At 37.3% G+C, this 16,352-nt stretch overlaps 2 protein-coding genes across 3 annotated transcripts; one reads left to right on the forward strand and one right to left on the reverse strand.

Moving 5' to 3' along the window:
• Positions 1–220: 220 nt before the first annotated feature.
• Positions 221–12,719, forward strand: LOC113006557 (adhesion G-protein coupled receptor G2-like). 2 transcript variants are annotated; one of them, XM_026142596.2, is made up of 18 exons: positions 221–296; positions 386–490; positions 706–858; positions 1,407–1,454; positions 1,559–1,714; positions 1,866–1,904; positions 2,063–2,143; positions 2,372–2,525; positions 3,028–3,190; positions 5,187–5,321; positions 5,396–5,506; positions 5,603–5,639; positions 7,335–7,435; positions 7,808–7,929; positions 10,296–10,564; positions 10,672–10,774; positions 10,864–11,147; positions 11,362–12,719. In XM_026142596.2, the coding sequence occupies exons 2-18, from the start codon at positions 433–435 to the stop codon at positions 11,502–11,504; spliced, it is 2,157 nt and encodes a 718-aa protein (XP_025998381.1). In that variant the 5' UTR covers positions 221–296; positions 386–432; the 3' UTR covers positions 11,505–12,719. The 2 variants fall into 2 exon arrangements, with proteins under 2 accessions (XP_025998381.1, XP_080146271.1); XM_080290145.1 differs by lacking the exon at positions 221–296 and having other exon boundaries at positions 343–490.
• On the reverse strand, positions 12,007–16,348 carry knstrn (kinetochore localized astrin (SPAG5) binding protein). The gene is made up of 9 exons (XM_026142597.2): positions 16,108–16,348; positions 14,317–14,381; positions 14,107–14,242; positions 13,805–13,834; positions 13,615–13,714; positions 12,860–12,974; positions 12,708–12,769; positions 12,346–12,420; positions 12,007–12,259 (listed from the first exon to the last, which is right to left on the reverse strand). The coding sequence occupies exons 2-9, from the start codon at positions 14,336–14,338 to the stop codon at positions 12,131–12,133; spliced, it is 669 nt and encodes a 222-aa protein (XP_025998382.1). The 5' UTR covers positions 14,339–14,381; positions 16,108–16,348; the 3' UTR covers positions 12,007–12,130.
• Between the last annotated feature and the right edge of the window lie 4 nt (positions 16,349–16,352).

The following is a 16,352-nucleotide window of genomic DNA, read 5'->3' on the forward strand; positions in this document are numbered from 1 at the left end:
AGGTTACGCTTTTAACACGTCTTCAATGGAAAAATGATGCTGTATGCACAACATGATAACAGCCAGTGTGCAGCTCACAAAATTAGACCTGGATCCTCATCCAAGCACATCACAGTTCCTATGCCTGCTTTGCATAGCACACTCAAGTCTGATGACATATTCAGAAACTGAATTTGCAAGACAAAATTTGTGCAGTGGGTATCTACCCAAAGTTTGACAACAAGTGCACATTGCCAGAGGTTCAGTTCCTCTCCAGGTGCTCTGCTGACTAATGATTTGACTTCAGCCAGAGAAAGGTAAAAAATGAAATGCTTGGGGCATCTTTGGCTGAAAGTTCCTTTTTAAAAATGGCTTTTGAACAATACTTGGTATATGTTAACTGCAGGACTGAATGAGTCACACATCCTGACTCACATCACATCCCATCCAAACATGACTCGGCTCAGTTGGACTGCTTTGGTTTTGTTAATGAGCATTTTGCAGGGTCCAGGTGAGTACATGAATTCTGCTGAATCTTTACAGGACATTTGTTATCTTAGCTAAACGTTCAGCAAGTGCTAGTGTATCACAATTCATTTTTCTTTAAATGAATTATACTTTTGAAACAAGATGACCAAAAATTTTGAATATCACAAGTTCAACTATGGTAGCTATAATGTCAGTGTTAACTAAATCGATAAAAATATTTGTCAATTTTTATTTCAGGGTCATCCAATTCTGGACATGACTGTTCAAGAAATGGAAATTCCAATAAAAATAATTTCATGGATATCAGAAACTGTTTCAAGCAGAAAAAAAGTTCTGTTGTTGTCGATAGTTTCTATGGCAATATCAATGGAACAAACTACTGGGGACAGAGTAAGTCAAATACACGTTTCAGTTACAACTGCTTCTCATTTTTCACAAGTTGCGATGAAATGAGATTCTCTGTTTTTGCAATCACCGTCCAACAAAGAGGAAGTTAAACAAAAGCCAAAGATTTGACCTGTTGAAATTAATTGGACTGGGATTGAGATTTCTGGGAACTTTGATTGGAAATGCAACATATAACGAACATTTCGGTTTGACATTTTAATATGAGACCTGGTTCGACAAGACTTTATGGAGATTAATTCATTTAAAGGAGCCTTTTGATGTGTTATAATCAGGTAACTTGAACAGGTTACTTAAGCATGTTGGGACAAACTCCAAGTTTAGATAAACATGAAGTGCAACACATTTACATGGATGTTTTGTCCTGTGTGAGATGCCTCATCCCTGTAAATGCACTTTATTTAGACCTTGTTAAAATGTCAATCCAATAAAATTCTGAAAATGTTTTTTTTTCTAGATATTGATTTATAGTTGTTAAGGCATGTAAAAGATTTAAATGTATTAAAAACACACACTGTTCTTTGCCTTTACAGCAAAAGTGAATTGCATAGTATTTGTAGAGACAAACGGAACTGAATTGGGTGAGTCCAGCTTAGTTTCATATTGTTTTAGTTGCCAATATTTGACTTTCTAATCAGCATTTTAGCAAATAAAAATGTATCTGTATGTTGTTTTTTAATACCAGAAAATTATACCAGAAAAATTCAGGACACTTGGCCAAAAATTAAAAACAATAGCAACATTTTGAAACTTCACATTTCAAAATGGCATATAGATCAACGTGTGCATATGTACGTTCTGTATGGGACATTCTGCAACGACACACAATTGAACTTTCCAGGTAAAACAACTCTTCAGTATTTTATATTTTTGAACTTCTTGTTTTTTCAGCATTGTTAGCAAATTAAAATAAAAAAGATTAAAAAATGATAAAATATGATAAATGATAAAATAAAAAAATATCTAATTAACCAAACATTTTTGTCATCCAGATCAAGGTGAAAACTGTAGCTTCAATACCACAGACACAGGTAAATTCATATCAATGAAAAGATAAAATGCAGAGCTAATAGGAAACATTTAAAAGTTGAAACCTTGAAAATAAGGATTAGAATGCAATGTTAATTTTTTTTCTCCTGCCTTTCTTTCTCTGATTGTGGTGGTAAAATCTGACAAAATAATGCTGAAGAGTTATGTCACATCAGATGTATCAATACAGACACGGTGTGTAAAAACTCTGCCTATGGTAAAGAAGAATGCAGTACCATGGGTAAGTTTAGATAAGTGCAGGCAAGTATCACACTTTCATAATAGTCATTTTTCCTGATGAGTGCACAATGAATCGGACAAATCTTGCCTAACAGAGTCTTTGCATTATGCCATAATTTGATTAAATAAAATTCATATAAGTAAAATGCTGAGAGTAAAATAACACCTTTCTTTATATTTTGTTAAATGTTGAGTTCTTAAGTTTAAACCTAAATTCTCCACCTTCCAGCTCCAAATCTCCAGAATGAATACATAATCGACATAAACTCAACAACCACCAACTGTATAAACTGTAACAATCCAGTGAAAAAGCCTGAGGAGAAAAAAGTACTTAATACAACACTTTCTGAAAAAGGAGGAGAAATTATTCCTGCAAATGCCGCGTAAGACACACTCACTTACCAAATGATATACTGCATGTATTCGTCATTTATTTTCTATTGAGTTATTTAAGAAGATCTATATCTAGAAGATCTAAATCTGAGTTTTCCACTCGGTTTTTCTCATTTTCCACTCACTGTCTAGTTTTGCTTTCACTTGCTACTTAGATTTAGGCACTACTACCTACTGGGCTCAGGATCAGTAAACCTTACTATTGAACTGAAGAGTTGAAAGTGATCTCCATATCTCACTAATACAATTAAACTGTGCGTCACACATTGCTGCCAAAAAACAACTTACGTGTAAGACATTCTAGCAGCTTTGAAAAACTCCTACATTATTTTCCCCAGAAGGAAAATGCTGAAAAGTTTAATTTGGTTTTTGACATTTAACCCCCCCCCCCCCCCCCCCACACTGTAAAACATGTTTTTTTAAAAACTGATTTTACGTACAGCATCTTACATTTATAGTATAATATAGAAATGTTCTCACATTTGTCTGCAGTAAACTAATGAATGACATGAGCAACTTGGCCGCCAACATAAATGGATCTTCAGCTGAAATATCTGTAGGAGAAGGAGTCAAAGGAGTTTTGGTGAAAGAAACACATAAAGACGAAGTAGAAGAAGTATTATTTGCTTATCAGTCTCCAAATGACAGCATAAATGTAGGTGGAATTAAATTTATTTTGACTTTTACACGTTCTATTGTTCTGTCCTAGCATTTCCTCCACTAAAATCCCAGCAGTAGCGGGTTCCCAAAATGTCATTGCTTCGATTTAAGATTTACCTAGAAATCATGACACCTACAAACTGGAAGGGGCCTTTGTCCATAATTGCATGTACAGTGGGGCAAAAAAGTATTTAGTCAGCCACCCATTGTGCAAGTTCCCCCACCTAAAATGATGACAGAGGTCAGTAATTTGCACCAGAGGTACACTTCAACTGTGAGAGACAGAATGTGAAAAAAAAATCCATGAATTCACATGGTAGGATTTGTAAAGAATTTATTCGTAAATCAGGGTGGAAAATAAGTATTTGGTCACCTCAAACAAGGAAAATCTCTGGCTCTCACAGACCTGTAACGTCTTCTGTAAGACGCTTTTCTGTCCCCCACTCGTTACCTGTATGAATGGCACCTGTTTGAACTCATCATCTGTATAAAAGACACCTGTCCACAGCCTCAAACAGTCAGACTCCAAACTCCGCCATGGCCAAGACCAAAGAGCTTTCGAAGGACACCAGGAAAAGTATTGTAGACCTGCACCAGACTGGGAAGAGTGAATCTACAATAGGCAAGCAGCTTGGTGTGAAAAAAATCAACTGTGGGAGCAATCATCAGAAAATGGAAGACATACAAGACCACTGATAATCTCCCTCGATCTGGGGCTCCACGCAAGATCTCATCCCGTGGGGTCAAAATGATCATGAGAACGGTGAGCAAAGATCCCAGAACCACACGGGGGGACCTGGTGAATGACCTGCAGAGAGCTGGGACCAAAGTAACAAAGGTCACCATCAATAACACACTACAACGGCAGGGAATCAAATCCCGCAGTGCCAGATGTGTTCCGCTGCTGAAGCCAGTGCATGTCCAGGCCCGTCTGAAGTTTGCCAGAGAGCACATGGATGATACAGCAGAGGATTGGGAGAATGTCATGTGGTCAGATGAAACCAAAGTAGAACTTTTTGGTATAAACTCAACTCGTCGTGTTTGGAGGAAGAAGAATACTGAGTTGCATCCCAAGAACACCATACCTACTGTGAAGCATGGGGGTGGAAACATCATGCTATGGGGCTGTTTTTCTGCCAAGGGGACAGGACGACTGATCCGTGTTAAGGACAGAATGAATGGGGCCATGTATCGTGAGATTTTGAGCCAAAACCTCCTTCCATCAGTGAGAACTTTGAAGATGAAACGAGGCTGGGTCTTCCAACATGACAATGATCCAAAACACACCGCCCGGGCAACAAAGGAGTGGCTCCGTAAGAAGCATTTGAAAGTCCTGGAGTGGCCTAGCCAGTCTCCAGACCTCAACCCCATAGAAAATCTGTGGCGGGAGTTGAAAGTCTGTGTTGCTCGGCGACAGCCCCAAAACATCACTGCTCTCGAGAAGATCTGCATGGAGGAATGGGCCAAAATACCAGCTACTGTGTGTGCAAACCTGGTAAAGACCTATAGTAAACGTTTGACCTCTGTTATTGCCAACAAAGGTTATGTTACAAAGTATTGAGTTGTATTTTTGTTATTGACCAAATACTTATTTTCCACCCTGATTTACGAATAAATTCTTTACAAATCCTACCATGTGGATTCATGGATTTTTTTTTTTCACATTCTGTCTCTCACAGTTGAAGTGTACCTCTGGTGCAAATTACTGACCTCTGTCATCATTTTAGGTGGGGGAACTTGCACAATCGGTGGCTGACTAAATACTTTTTTGCCCCACTGTAATCCTACGACTTCCTTTTTATTATAGATTTTTTTGTGCAATTGAAACAGTTACAGCAACTAAAAACAACAGTTAAGATTATTATGTAGTTATTATAGTATGTTCAAGTTACCGCTTACTTGGGCATCACATTGCAGATTTTTGTGGTATTTTGAGTAAGATCCAGGTAAATATGCACTGAGCCTGACTCTTTCTGTGTTCTTTCCTGCAGATTATAGACAACACAGAAACTTTGAAAACATTTTCAAGAGCCGTTATGCTGCCAAAAGAAGCTTTTGATAAAGCTATCGCTCAAAACGTCAGTATCCCATTTGCAGCTCTTTTCCGATTTATTAATATGGCTAAGGTAAGGGGCTACAGGCTAATTCAAATGTAAAATTTCATGTTCAGTGATGGATTGACCATAAGTTGATTTTTCAGGATGAGAAGAACAGTACTGTTTTAGGGAATGAAGTTTTAGCCATTGAAATGGGAGCTGCTATCGCCAACCTCACAGACAAAATAAACATTGTTTTTACGAATATGACATATGTAAGTGAAAAGTTTGGGTCTTTTGGGTCTTTTTCTCTATTTTGTTTTCCATTTTAAGAGCATAAATTCATTAATTTTCTGTTGATTTGTTTGCAGAGAGGGATACCGTCTTGTCATTCATGGAATGGTCAAGGTAGCTTCTCTGCTTCATTTGCACATTGACATAAGGCATTTACAGTGTTGTGTGTTACATATTATTTATGTATTGCTGAGAAAAGCTGAGCAAAAAGTTTCTTCTCTACATTATTTAAGAGAGAAGTGTTACAGTCTTAAGTGATCAGCTCAATGATGACGCCAGTGAATTCTGAGCCCACTCTCTGTAAAAGTCCAAAATATGTACAGAAAAACACTGTATTTGCTTGTATTGGTAGACACATATTTTCAGGACAATCAACACAATTTTGTAACTCTCGTATTTCAGTAGGAAGCATACACTCATCAGCCATGTCATTAGTTACGCTTTGTCTTGATAATACTGGCTTTGAGCAGTCTTATTTCTTCATGGCATAGATTCCACGAGTCGCTCGACACATTCTCCTGAGATTTTGGTTCGCACTGGCGTCACACAATTGCTACCGATTTTTTGGCTGTTCATCCATGATGTGAATCTCACATCTCATCTCACCACATCCCAAAGGTGCCCTATGGGACTGGGATTTGGTCACTATGGAGTCCATTTGAGTAAAGTGAATTTATTGTCAGAGCCGATCTTCTGCATATATACTCTGACCGGCCTACGTGACATCAACAACAATGCCACATTCAAAGTCACTTAAATGACCTTTCTTCCACATTCTCATGCTCGGTTTCAGGTCATCTCTCTATGCTTAAATGCACTAGATGCCTGCCATGGGACTAGATATTTGCATAAACAAGAATAAAAGGGCATGATTTTTTTTCTATCCCTAACCGAGTAGTTTTTATATCCTAAAGCTAATCGAGTTAGCATTTAATGCTAATTAACAATGTATTATTAATTAATCGTATGGAAAAATATGAAACAACTCCAACCTTTAGTTTTTAAATGTGGAAAATATTAATTGAATGACAATGAACAAAAATCAGTACCGGATGTTTAGGGACAATAAATAAGGTTGGGAAAGAAGAAGAAGAACACTTTAAGTACAGAAACACAACTTAATAGACTGGAGGTTGTGTCTTCTTTTTTCCAAACTTCTCTGAGACTGGATTTGGTGTTAGATGGTTATAAAAACACAAAACTAACCACATTGCCATGACTTGTCATGACTAAATAAACTCAACATTTCTTTGGTTTTACTGGAATCAGTATCGGACCAGTTTAGCCTGCATTCACAATAATACATGCTGTGGTGAACTTTAAAAAAAAAAAAGCTCATGCAAATGTTTTAACATGGAAAACACTGCGAGAGATAATGAAAACAGAAACCCAGTTTCTGGTGAGTGCCACATCATAGCATGAATAACTAACAAAGTAAAAATCAACAACAGGGTCATGGTTTCCACTGCAAAGGCCACGTATCTGATGGCCAATTTAAAGATTCAGCTGTATCATGGTATCAAGTAAAAATCAGAAAATGGACATAAACTGATCACATTACTTTTATGGTTTTGAAAGTGTGTTTCCTCACAGATGCATGCTAAAAGTTTTTGGTGTGAGTTTTATGGTGCTTTCAATGTGTGGAATTATTTATCAGGAAACAGAAGTTGAAGTTTTATTTTAAACCAGTCTTGAAACCATTTCTCATCAGCAGTACAAATGACACAAGCAGATAAATTCTGACACTTGAGCAAACTGAACTTATGGATGGTTAGGCCGTCATTGTGTTCCTTGTTTTATTTCTCTTAGGAAGTCAACCAAACTGGACGAGTGATGGCTGTGTGACAAATGTAACTAAACATGGCATTACGTGTCAGTGTTCACATTTGACATTCTTCGCTATCTTGATGGTATGTTTTTCTTCTTCTGTAATGATGTACAACCCCACTTCCAAAAAATGGGATGCTGTGTAAACCGTAAATAAAACCAGAATGACGTGATTTATAAATCATTAGTAAACCCACAATTTATTAACAATGTATCACAGAAAACATAAGAAATCTTTAAACTGTTTTGAAATACGAGCTCATTTTGAATTTGACTCTTTAGGCGATAATCAAATTGGTCACAATTTTATGTTGAGGAATATTATTCAGACATTTTCCACAGTTTGTGGACTTAATTTTTTGCCCATTTATCTAATTAGCTACTATTACTGGGGCTGTACTTTCTGTTCGAGGCACTGTTTTCATATGAGATGTGCTTTGCTGTGCTTTTTGCAGACTCCTCTTAATGAAACCATTTCAGATTCTGATTTTAAAAACCTCACAATCATCACCCAAGTTGGCTGTGGACTCTCCATGTTCTTCCTCGCCATAGTCCTCTTCATGCACTTCCTTTCAAGGTAGTAAGTTGGGCTTTTTTTTCCCAATATTGAAGCATTTTAACTATATAATAGTCAGAAAAGAAAAAGTGTGCATTAATACAGATGACAACAGAAGAACAGAATAAGCTTTACAGAGAAAATCTATTGAAAATTAGCTGATATAATAAGTACTGCGCTGTATAGGTCTCTAATACTTATCCCAGGAAGAAGATATAAAATCACTCTAAAAATCTCTGTAAAGAGAGAGACTCAGTAAAGAGAAACTGTAAAATTCATCATCAGAGGTCAAAATCCTTAATTGTGAATAGAAATATTGTTTAGGTTTTAAATAATTTGGACCTTAATATGTAATGTTTATTGCACAAAGGGGTATAAGAGCAAAGTCTTGCTGTTTAAGGGTAAGCAACTAAGTCTTTACCAGATTAATTCACAGCTCTCACTATAACTAGGTGATATATTCCTGAAAAAAACAAAACATGATTGGGATCTTTATGAATAAAATAGAGCAAAATTGTTATTGATGCAATAGCCTCAAACACTGTACAGAATTTTTTTTAAAATCTTGTTTAGAAAGACGTGCTTTTCTGGCAGCTGGTGTGATGAAGCTTCATGTAAATAAGGCTGCTTTCCAGGACAGTGGAACACTGTGATGAGGTGTTATAATGTTTACCACAGGGAAATGAGATTCATCAACAGGGGCCTGATGTTATGTAATGGAAATATCAGCAGTATGTATCAGTGTACATCTTATGCAAATATAATACTTTCCTTACCTGCCATGTTTCCTGGGGTATTTCTAAGTCCTCAGCACACAACCCTCTATGAATGAGCATTGTTTAAAGAAAAGCAGGTGCATGTTACCTGCATCTCTGTAGATGTATGACACACATCGGCTAGCCTACACGGGCACCACCTGCGTTTTTTGCCAGTTGCATAGCATCCCCTCCACCATGACTAATATGTGACATTTTGCGTCATTCTGATACAAGTTAATATTGGTTTCGTGTGGCCGAAGATTTTTTTTTCCCCAGTAAATTCCAGATATAACACTGTTTAGCTGACCATGGCGCAACACACATGCATACACAGAGTTCTCAGTTGCACTTTTAGGTGACGTTTATTTACACACTGTCCAGAGCTGACCGCTCAGTTCTGCTCTGGAGCTCTCTCCTGCTCAGCCCAGCTCTGCTCCGCAGTCCGTTCTCAGTCCATGCTGCTTCTCCCCAGGCCCCAGCAGCTACTGCAAGAGGTTAAACAGATGATAAAAATCAGCTGTGTTGGCCAATCTCCCCTGGCACTGTCCCCTGAACCCTGCTCGTGCAGCTAACCACATCCCACCACACCAGGTTCTTGGGGATCTTTCTGGAAAAGCTGACCAGGCCTTCTTGTTCTTGAATGTAACCAGTGGTTTGCATCTTGTTGTGCTGTGTAGATTCTTGTCTCCATTTCCATTCATGAAGATGTCTCTGGATTGTAGATCTTGACAGTGATCCACGCACCTTCTCAAGAGTGGTCTTTACTTGGTTAGATTTTGTGAAGTGTTCCTCTGCGGTCTTTTGATGTTCCTGAGCTGGGCAGAGTATTGCATCTATTTAAGAAAGCACCAGATTTTAGATTTGCAAACTCCTAACTTTTTTTGCTATCTCCCACATAGGTCTATTGTGTTTTTTCAGCTAAAAAATGGAACGTCTCTCTTATGCTAACATCTCTTTGGCCCTCCTATACAAAATGTTAACATTTAAAAGCTATAAAGTCCAAGGGTTTGAATCAACTTCAGGTATTATGTGTGCTTTACTTGTCATGAAATAACAAGGGAACGGGTTTTATTGGGCAGTGAAACTGATTGTCAGTCAATTTTCAATCTAAAATTTGAGCTTCTGAAAACTTGGGACTTTGTATTAAAATGGCTTAAAAAGGGAAGTTCAACTGTAACTTGAAATGATCGTCTATACTTTTTGTTTGAGGCTATATCACTTTTATCATAATTTCCCTTTAAAACAGTTATTTGTATGTAACATCTCTCCTACTTTTACTGTCTATAACCATGTTTATTTTACTGTATTTGCAATATGGAAATTTGACCTTTTGTGGTTGCTGATATTCAAAACCAAGTTTCTCTCAGAAGCAACTTGCCCTTCACATTTCTTTGACTGAATTTAACAGTTTGTAAAAGACTAAGCAGGCTTTAGTCTTTTACAAACTGTTAAATTCAGCGAATCTCCACATGTGAGAATATTGAATTTGTCAGTTTTTCCCAATTTATATTAATTAAAAATGAAATAATTACCAAAATCAACAAATACCTTGATTGCTAATTATTTAGACCCACAGGGCATTATTATTTCACGCTTTGTTTCCTCTCTGTTAATCATCTCCCCATACAGGCGGATCAAGGCCACTAATGCCACAAAGATCCTCATCAACCTTGTGTGTGCCTTGTTCCTGCTTAACCTCACTTTCCTGGTCAATAACTATGTGGCGAACCTGAACAACAGTGTGGGCTGTAAGATCATGGCGGCTCTAATGCACTATTTTATGCTGGCCACTTTCACCTGGTTTGCTGCGCAGGCCTTCCACCTGTGTCTGAGCCTGTATACAGGAGGGAAAATCGCAATCCATCGCTACATACTGAAAATCGCCATTACCAGCTGGAGTAAGTTTATGTTATAATTAAAAATTGAACATCTATAGACTTCTTGAAAGTTTCACTCTTTCCTTCTTGCTGTTTCACCTGATTTTTTTCCCCATTTATTTTTCCAGTACTGCCTTCAGTTATTGGGATTGTCCTGCTCTGCATTGGGAAATATGGTGAACAAGTCATCAGCTACCAAAACACTGGAAACGCTGCAGATAGAGTGATGATGTGAGCCTGCTACACTATCACGTACCATTACTATTCCATTACATTTCATATTAAATTTCAGAAAAGCTGACTTGTCTTTTCCTTCTAAGGTGTTGGATAACAGACAACAGTGTCCACTTAATCATCAACATAGGCTACTATGCTTTGGTCTTCCTCTTCACTTTTACCACCTTCATCATCATGATGTCCTGGCTCTGTTGTCTCAGGAATGTCAAAGGAGCCAAAGCAAAAGGGGAGCAAAGTAGCATAAACATCTTAAGCGTCATGGGCCTGTGTTTCATGCTGGGCATTACATGGGGCTTTGCTTTCTTTGCCTATGGTGTCTTCCAGGTCCCCGCGCTCTACCTTTTCACCATCCTCAATTCTTTCCAAGGTACTGACAACCAGCAAGCACCTTTCAATCATTCTAAGTCAACCGTGTTGCATAATAACACTCACAGGATAACACTTGATGTTTTTATTGATTAAATTCAGTTTTTAATATTAAAAACTGTGCATATTTATTTGAAAGAACAAAAATATTTCATATTCTTCATGCAAATTGCCTTTTCTCTATACACTACTGACCATGTCTCTCTGCTTGCCAGGTTTTTTCCTGTTCGTCTACTACTACAAAACCTCCCGCATGTTACCTCCAGCCTCTGATGAGAAGTCAAGCAGCGTCAGTAACATCACTGATAAAACCAGTCTAAGCAGCTTTACAAACCCCTACTCGAACTGGCTGAGCTGAAGAAACAGACACACTGAGACTGAAGACCCGTACCGTTAAGTGTAAACTGCTGTAAAACACTCTAATAGTTAATAACACACAGAGTCCCAGTTAGGTTTGTTGATATTGTAAATACATGTTAGAAAATGGCTTTACTGTTAAAGGTCTTAATTTGTCTTGGAAGCAATGAACTTTGATAGTTTGAGAAAAATCAATAGAATATAATAAACTTTTGTCCTTCTTTTAGCCATTTTAAACTGTTAATAGTTTTATAGCTCTAGTCAAGTACTAAAGACTATAATAGCCATGACTACTAACTGGCCATATCTCCTGGCAAAGGATGTACCTCAGGTTGCACTTGGTAGCAGGTGAGTGCCTTGAACTGCTGCTTCTGATGTGTGAACGGGTGAATAAGAGACACACTGCCTCTATACAAGTGCCAGTCCCTCTTAAAAAACAAAACAAAAACACAAATTGGGTGACATTAAATTTTGTACACTGACATAAGAAGGAATGTGGAACGTGTGGAAATGGTTCTTTATTCAGTTTCACTCACACTGCCATAGAAATACATATCTGCAAATATATATACACAACGTTTACTCTTTAAATGGACACAATTTAAATTAAGAAATCAATGAAAATGTTCAGAGTAGAAGAGCTTCCGCTTCTTTGAGAGCTCTTTCCAGTTCAGCTGCTTCAGAGGAAAAGTTCTCCCTTTCTTGAACCATTTGTTCTCGTGCCTCCTTGAGGCCTCTCATCGTTTCCTGGATTTCCTAAAGGTTGTAAAAATAATTAAAAATAATAAATAAAACGTAACTTTTAGTGACCTGTTACTTTCACTGAGCAGAGTTTTACTCACCTCTAGTCGAGCACGTTGCTGTGACGCAATATCACCAAAGGCCTTTATTTCATTCAGCAGGTCTGCAGAGATGCTCTGAAATACAAGGAGTAAATATTTTAACCTGGTGTTTCTGTAAATGATTATATAAATCCTGTGGGTGTCTACAATACATGTATATTGGGTGCATTTATAATATTTGTTCTTTATTTGCACATTTATTTTTGCATGAAACAAACTAATAAGTGCATGCTTCTGGTGTTCCTTTATATTCCAGCTTGCGGTTATTTGCGTGAATATGATTTAAAGTTTGCTTAAATGTTTAACGAATAAAACCCAAGTGTAAACATATCATAATGTAAAGTGAAATCAAATAAACATACCATAACCTCTTTCCTCTGACTTTCATTCTGCCGTGCAGTGTCTCCAACTCTTTCGCCCAATACTAAGAATGAAAGATGTATTTCTGTTAAGTCTCTTACAGAAACCACTGAAGAAACTGAAACTGATAAATATATTTTTGTATTTTTTCTACCTGGGTCTATTTTGGCAGTAATCAGAAGAGCATGGCAGTCTTTCAGGTTTTTCTGAACCTCTGCATTCTCTTTTTGAAGGTCACAGCACTGCAGCTCCAGCTTAGCTACTCTTTGCTGTAATAGGAAAATGAATTCAGAATTAAATAGAATATGGTAAAAAGATAACACAGAAGGGCTGTTCAGCTGTGGCTGATACCAAACATGGCATTTATTCCGCTTGGGTTTTTGGTGTCTTTTGTGTCAGATCCATCCATGAAGTAGCCCTTTTGCATTTTCTCCTATAAACTTGTACCAGATAATGTTAAAGAGGACAGATGCATAAAGAAAAGAATAGGAATTAAGAGAGTAAGTAGCAGCCAGGTGCTGCTAATAAATGCACTTAACCGAGCACCAGTTTTAGTGCTCAGTTAAGTGCCAAAAACAAAACCTAATCAAAACAAGGGCTACACCTTAGATTCTGTAGGCCTGAAATAATCATATTTTAAACGATAAAGCTCATGACAGCACAATTTTGAAGAAAAGAAAAAAAAGAAGCATAAACTGGTTCATACAACAGGACAACAATCCAAAGCATAGCAGTATCTACAGCATCTACAACAGAATGGCTAAAAAAGAAAAGATTGTTCAAAGCAGTCAAAAGTTCAACTTCAACCTGATTTGAATGGTATGGTGGAACCTTAAGAGAGCTGTGCATAAACCAAAAGCCCACAAACATCAGTGGGCAGTCATGTGTGGTAGCGATTACTTTCTATACCTGTGTGTCTGTGAGGTTTTTCGCCAGCTCCTCATTGGCAGCAATCAAACATTGATTTTGCTCTTTGAGCTCTGCTTGTTGTCCATATCTAGTGAAGACTCTATGAAAATGTGCATCAAAGTTGTTAGGAAAAAAAGCAAAAACCAACAGGCTTAAACAATACCCATGTTAATGATTATGAAAGACTCACGCCTTCTGAACTTTAGGAGCAACATTTTTCCTAAAAGACAAAAAAGTGAAACAAAATTAGAATTCAGCAGATCTAAAGTCTGGCATGTACTAAGAGAATATACACATTTAGGCTTACTAGCAAACGTTTGATAGTCTTTACACTACATGATGCTGAATAGGTAAGCCAGGAAATTATCAGGCACAGTTTTGTTACCACAGTTGACTCCTAACATCACTAGGGAAACATTGAGATGCATGCACTTGGTAACCTTTATTGTTCTCATACAACTGTGACCATTCTACCTGGTCATAATTTGTTACCTTGGTGCATTTTCTTTATGTGGTTTAAGGACACCATCTGGTCTCTGGGCAGCAGTGCTTGTTGTGGGTGCAGTTGCTATGTCTTTGGATTCTTGTTTATGACTGTTTTTCTTTGTTTCTGTAGATGGGTGTATACCTGGAAGAATGACAGTTGTTAACAAAATTAAAGTAATCCATTGAAATAACTAGAAAAGTTCAAATTCACCTCACCTCTTGGAATTTTTGAAGACATGACTGTTCCTAAAAAGTATAATGTCAGCAATAATAAAAGGCACCTGCATGGGAAAAACAACACAAGACAGTAAGACCGTATTTGTATCCTGGGTGTTTTCATTTCTTTTTTTCACTAAGATGTTGTATAACAGTAAAATAAAATTAACTGCTGTAAGAGGTTGTTGTTGGGTTTGTTTCGCATTCAGGCTACTCTAAAATCTTGCGACTGAGGTATGTAACAATAAACTTTCAATGAATGTAGACCAGGAGTGGGGAACTCCAGGTCTCAAGGACCAGTGTCCTGCAGGTTTTTGATATCACCCTGGGTCAACACACCTGAATCAGTTTCAGTTTTATTTGTCATATGCAAGTTAGCACAGGATCAACATTGCAATGAAATGTGTTTTATGAGCAGCAGTCACTCAGCAGCATGATACAGTGGGAGAAAATATAATAAAATAAAATAAAATAGAAAAATAGTAAGGAGCAAAATATTAGAGAGACATGGTAAAAGAGAAAAAAATTTCCCACGTGTGGGACTAATAAAGGTTATCTTATCTTATCTTATCTTAATATATATGCATCTATAAATATATGTACACTAGTGATTAAATAAGAAAATCTTGAAAAGAAATATGACGGGAGGAATGAGCAGCAGAAAATTACAGTGTTGCACTTTTAAATATAAATATCAATAACAATAAAGTGGAGTGACCAGTGCAGATTAACAGAGTACTTGTGAAGCTGCAGGGTAGCTTCTGAGTGCTGTGTTGTGTGTGTTTAAGTGTTGTGGTTGAGGTGTCGTATGGCTTGGTGGTAAAAACTGTTTTTAAGTCTTGTAGTCCGAGCAGACAGGCTCCTGTAACGTCTGCCAGATGGTAACAAGGAGAACAGCTGATGTGCTGGGTGGCTGTGGTCCTTGATGATGCTGTGTGCTTTACGGAGGCATCGCTGGAGATAAATGTCCTGAATGGCAGGAAGCCTCATGCCAGTGATCTGCTCTGCTGCCTTCACCACCCTCTGTAGTGATTTACGGCTGCTGGCAGAGCAGCTTCCGTACCAAACTGAATCAAATGATTACTTCATTACCAGGCCTCTGGAAAACTTCAAGTCATATTGAGGAGGTAATTTAAGATAAGATAAGATAAGATAAGATAAGATAACCTTTATTAGTCCCACACGTGGGAAATTTGTTTTGTCACAGCAGGAAGTGGACAGTGCAAAAGTTATGACGCAAAAATTAGAATACAATAAGAATAAATACAGTACACAGCTGTACAGAATAGAATAAAATAATATACTATATACAGTAGAATAAAATAGAATAAAAATATACAATAAGATAAAAATAGAATACGAATGCTATATACAACTTAGCTATTTAAATCAGATGTATTGGATCAAGGACACATCCAAAACCTGCAGGACACCGGTCCTTGAGGCCTGGAGTTCCCCAATCCCTGATGGAGACAGCAAAGACTACATAAAACTCTAAACTATCTGGATATCAGTCATGTTAAACTACTTAAATCAGAAGTCTGACAAACTGACCAGATAATTCAAAAATCGATGCGTTTTATTTAAGTTTATTTATTTCTTCACCGCAGCCTCACTGAGATCCCTCTAGGGGAGCTTGACACATAAAACTCTGTTAAAACGACCGACCTCTATGGAAAAATAGATATCGGTCGTAGTTTCTTCAATACTCAACAAATCAAAAAAGCAGTACTTAAATAATAGTCGCTTACTGAATGTGATCTAGGTAATTAGCACAATATCAATGCTTACCTTTAAGGACACTAAGTATGCAAGCTGAATTCTCAACAGACAAATACCAGTTGACAATTTTTAAAAACGTCCCGCCCTCTGCGACCATTTCCGGTTTTAACGTTATTTCCTGTGTAAATAAAATAAATTTTCAGTAATTGTGTTCCTCAAAAGATTTTTTTTAATTAAACTGAGTTATCAGTTTTAACATTTTAATTGACAGGCTGTTGTTAACTACACTCCAGTTATCTAAATAAAAATTAAGC

Source organism: Astatotilapia calliptera, chromosome 15, assembly GCF_964374335.1.
Source record: "Astatotilapia calliptera chromosome 15, fAstCal68.1, whole genome shotgun sequence".
NCBI lineage: Eukaryota > Metazoa > Chordata > Actinopteri > Cichliformes > Cichlidae > Astatotilapia > Astatotilapia calliptera.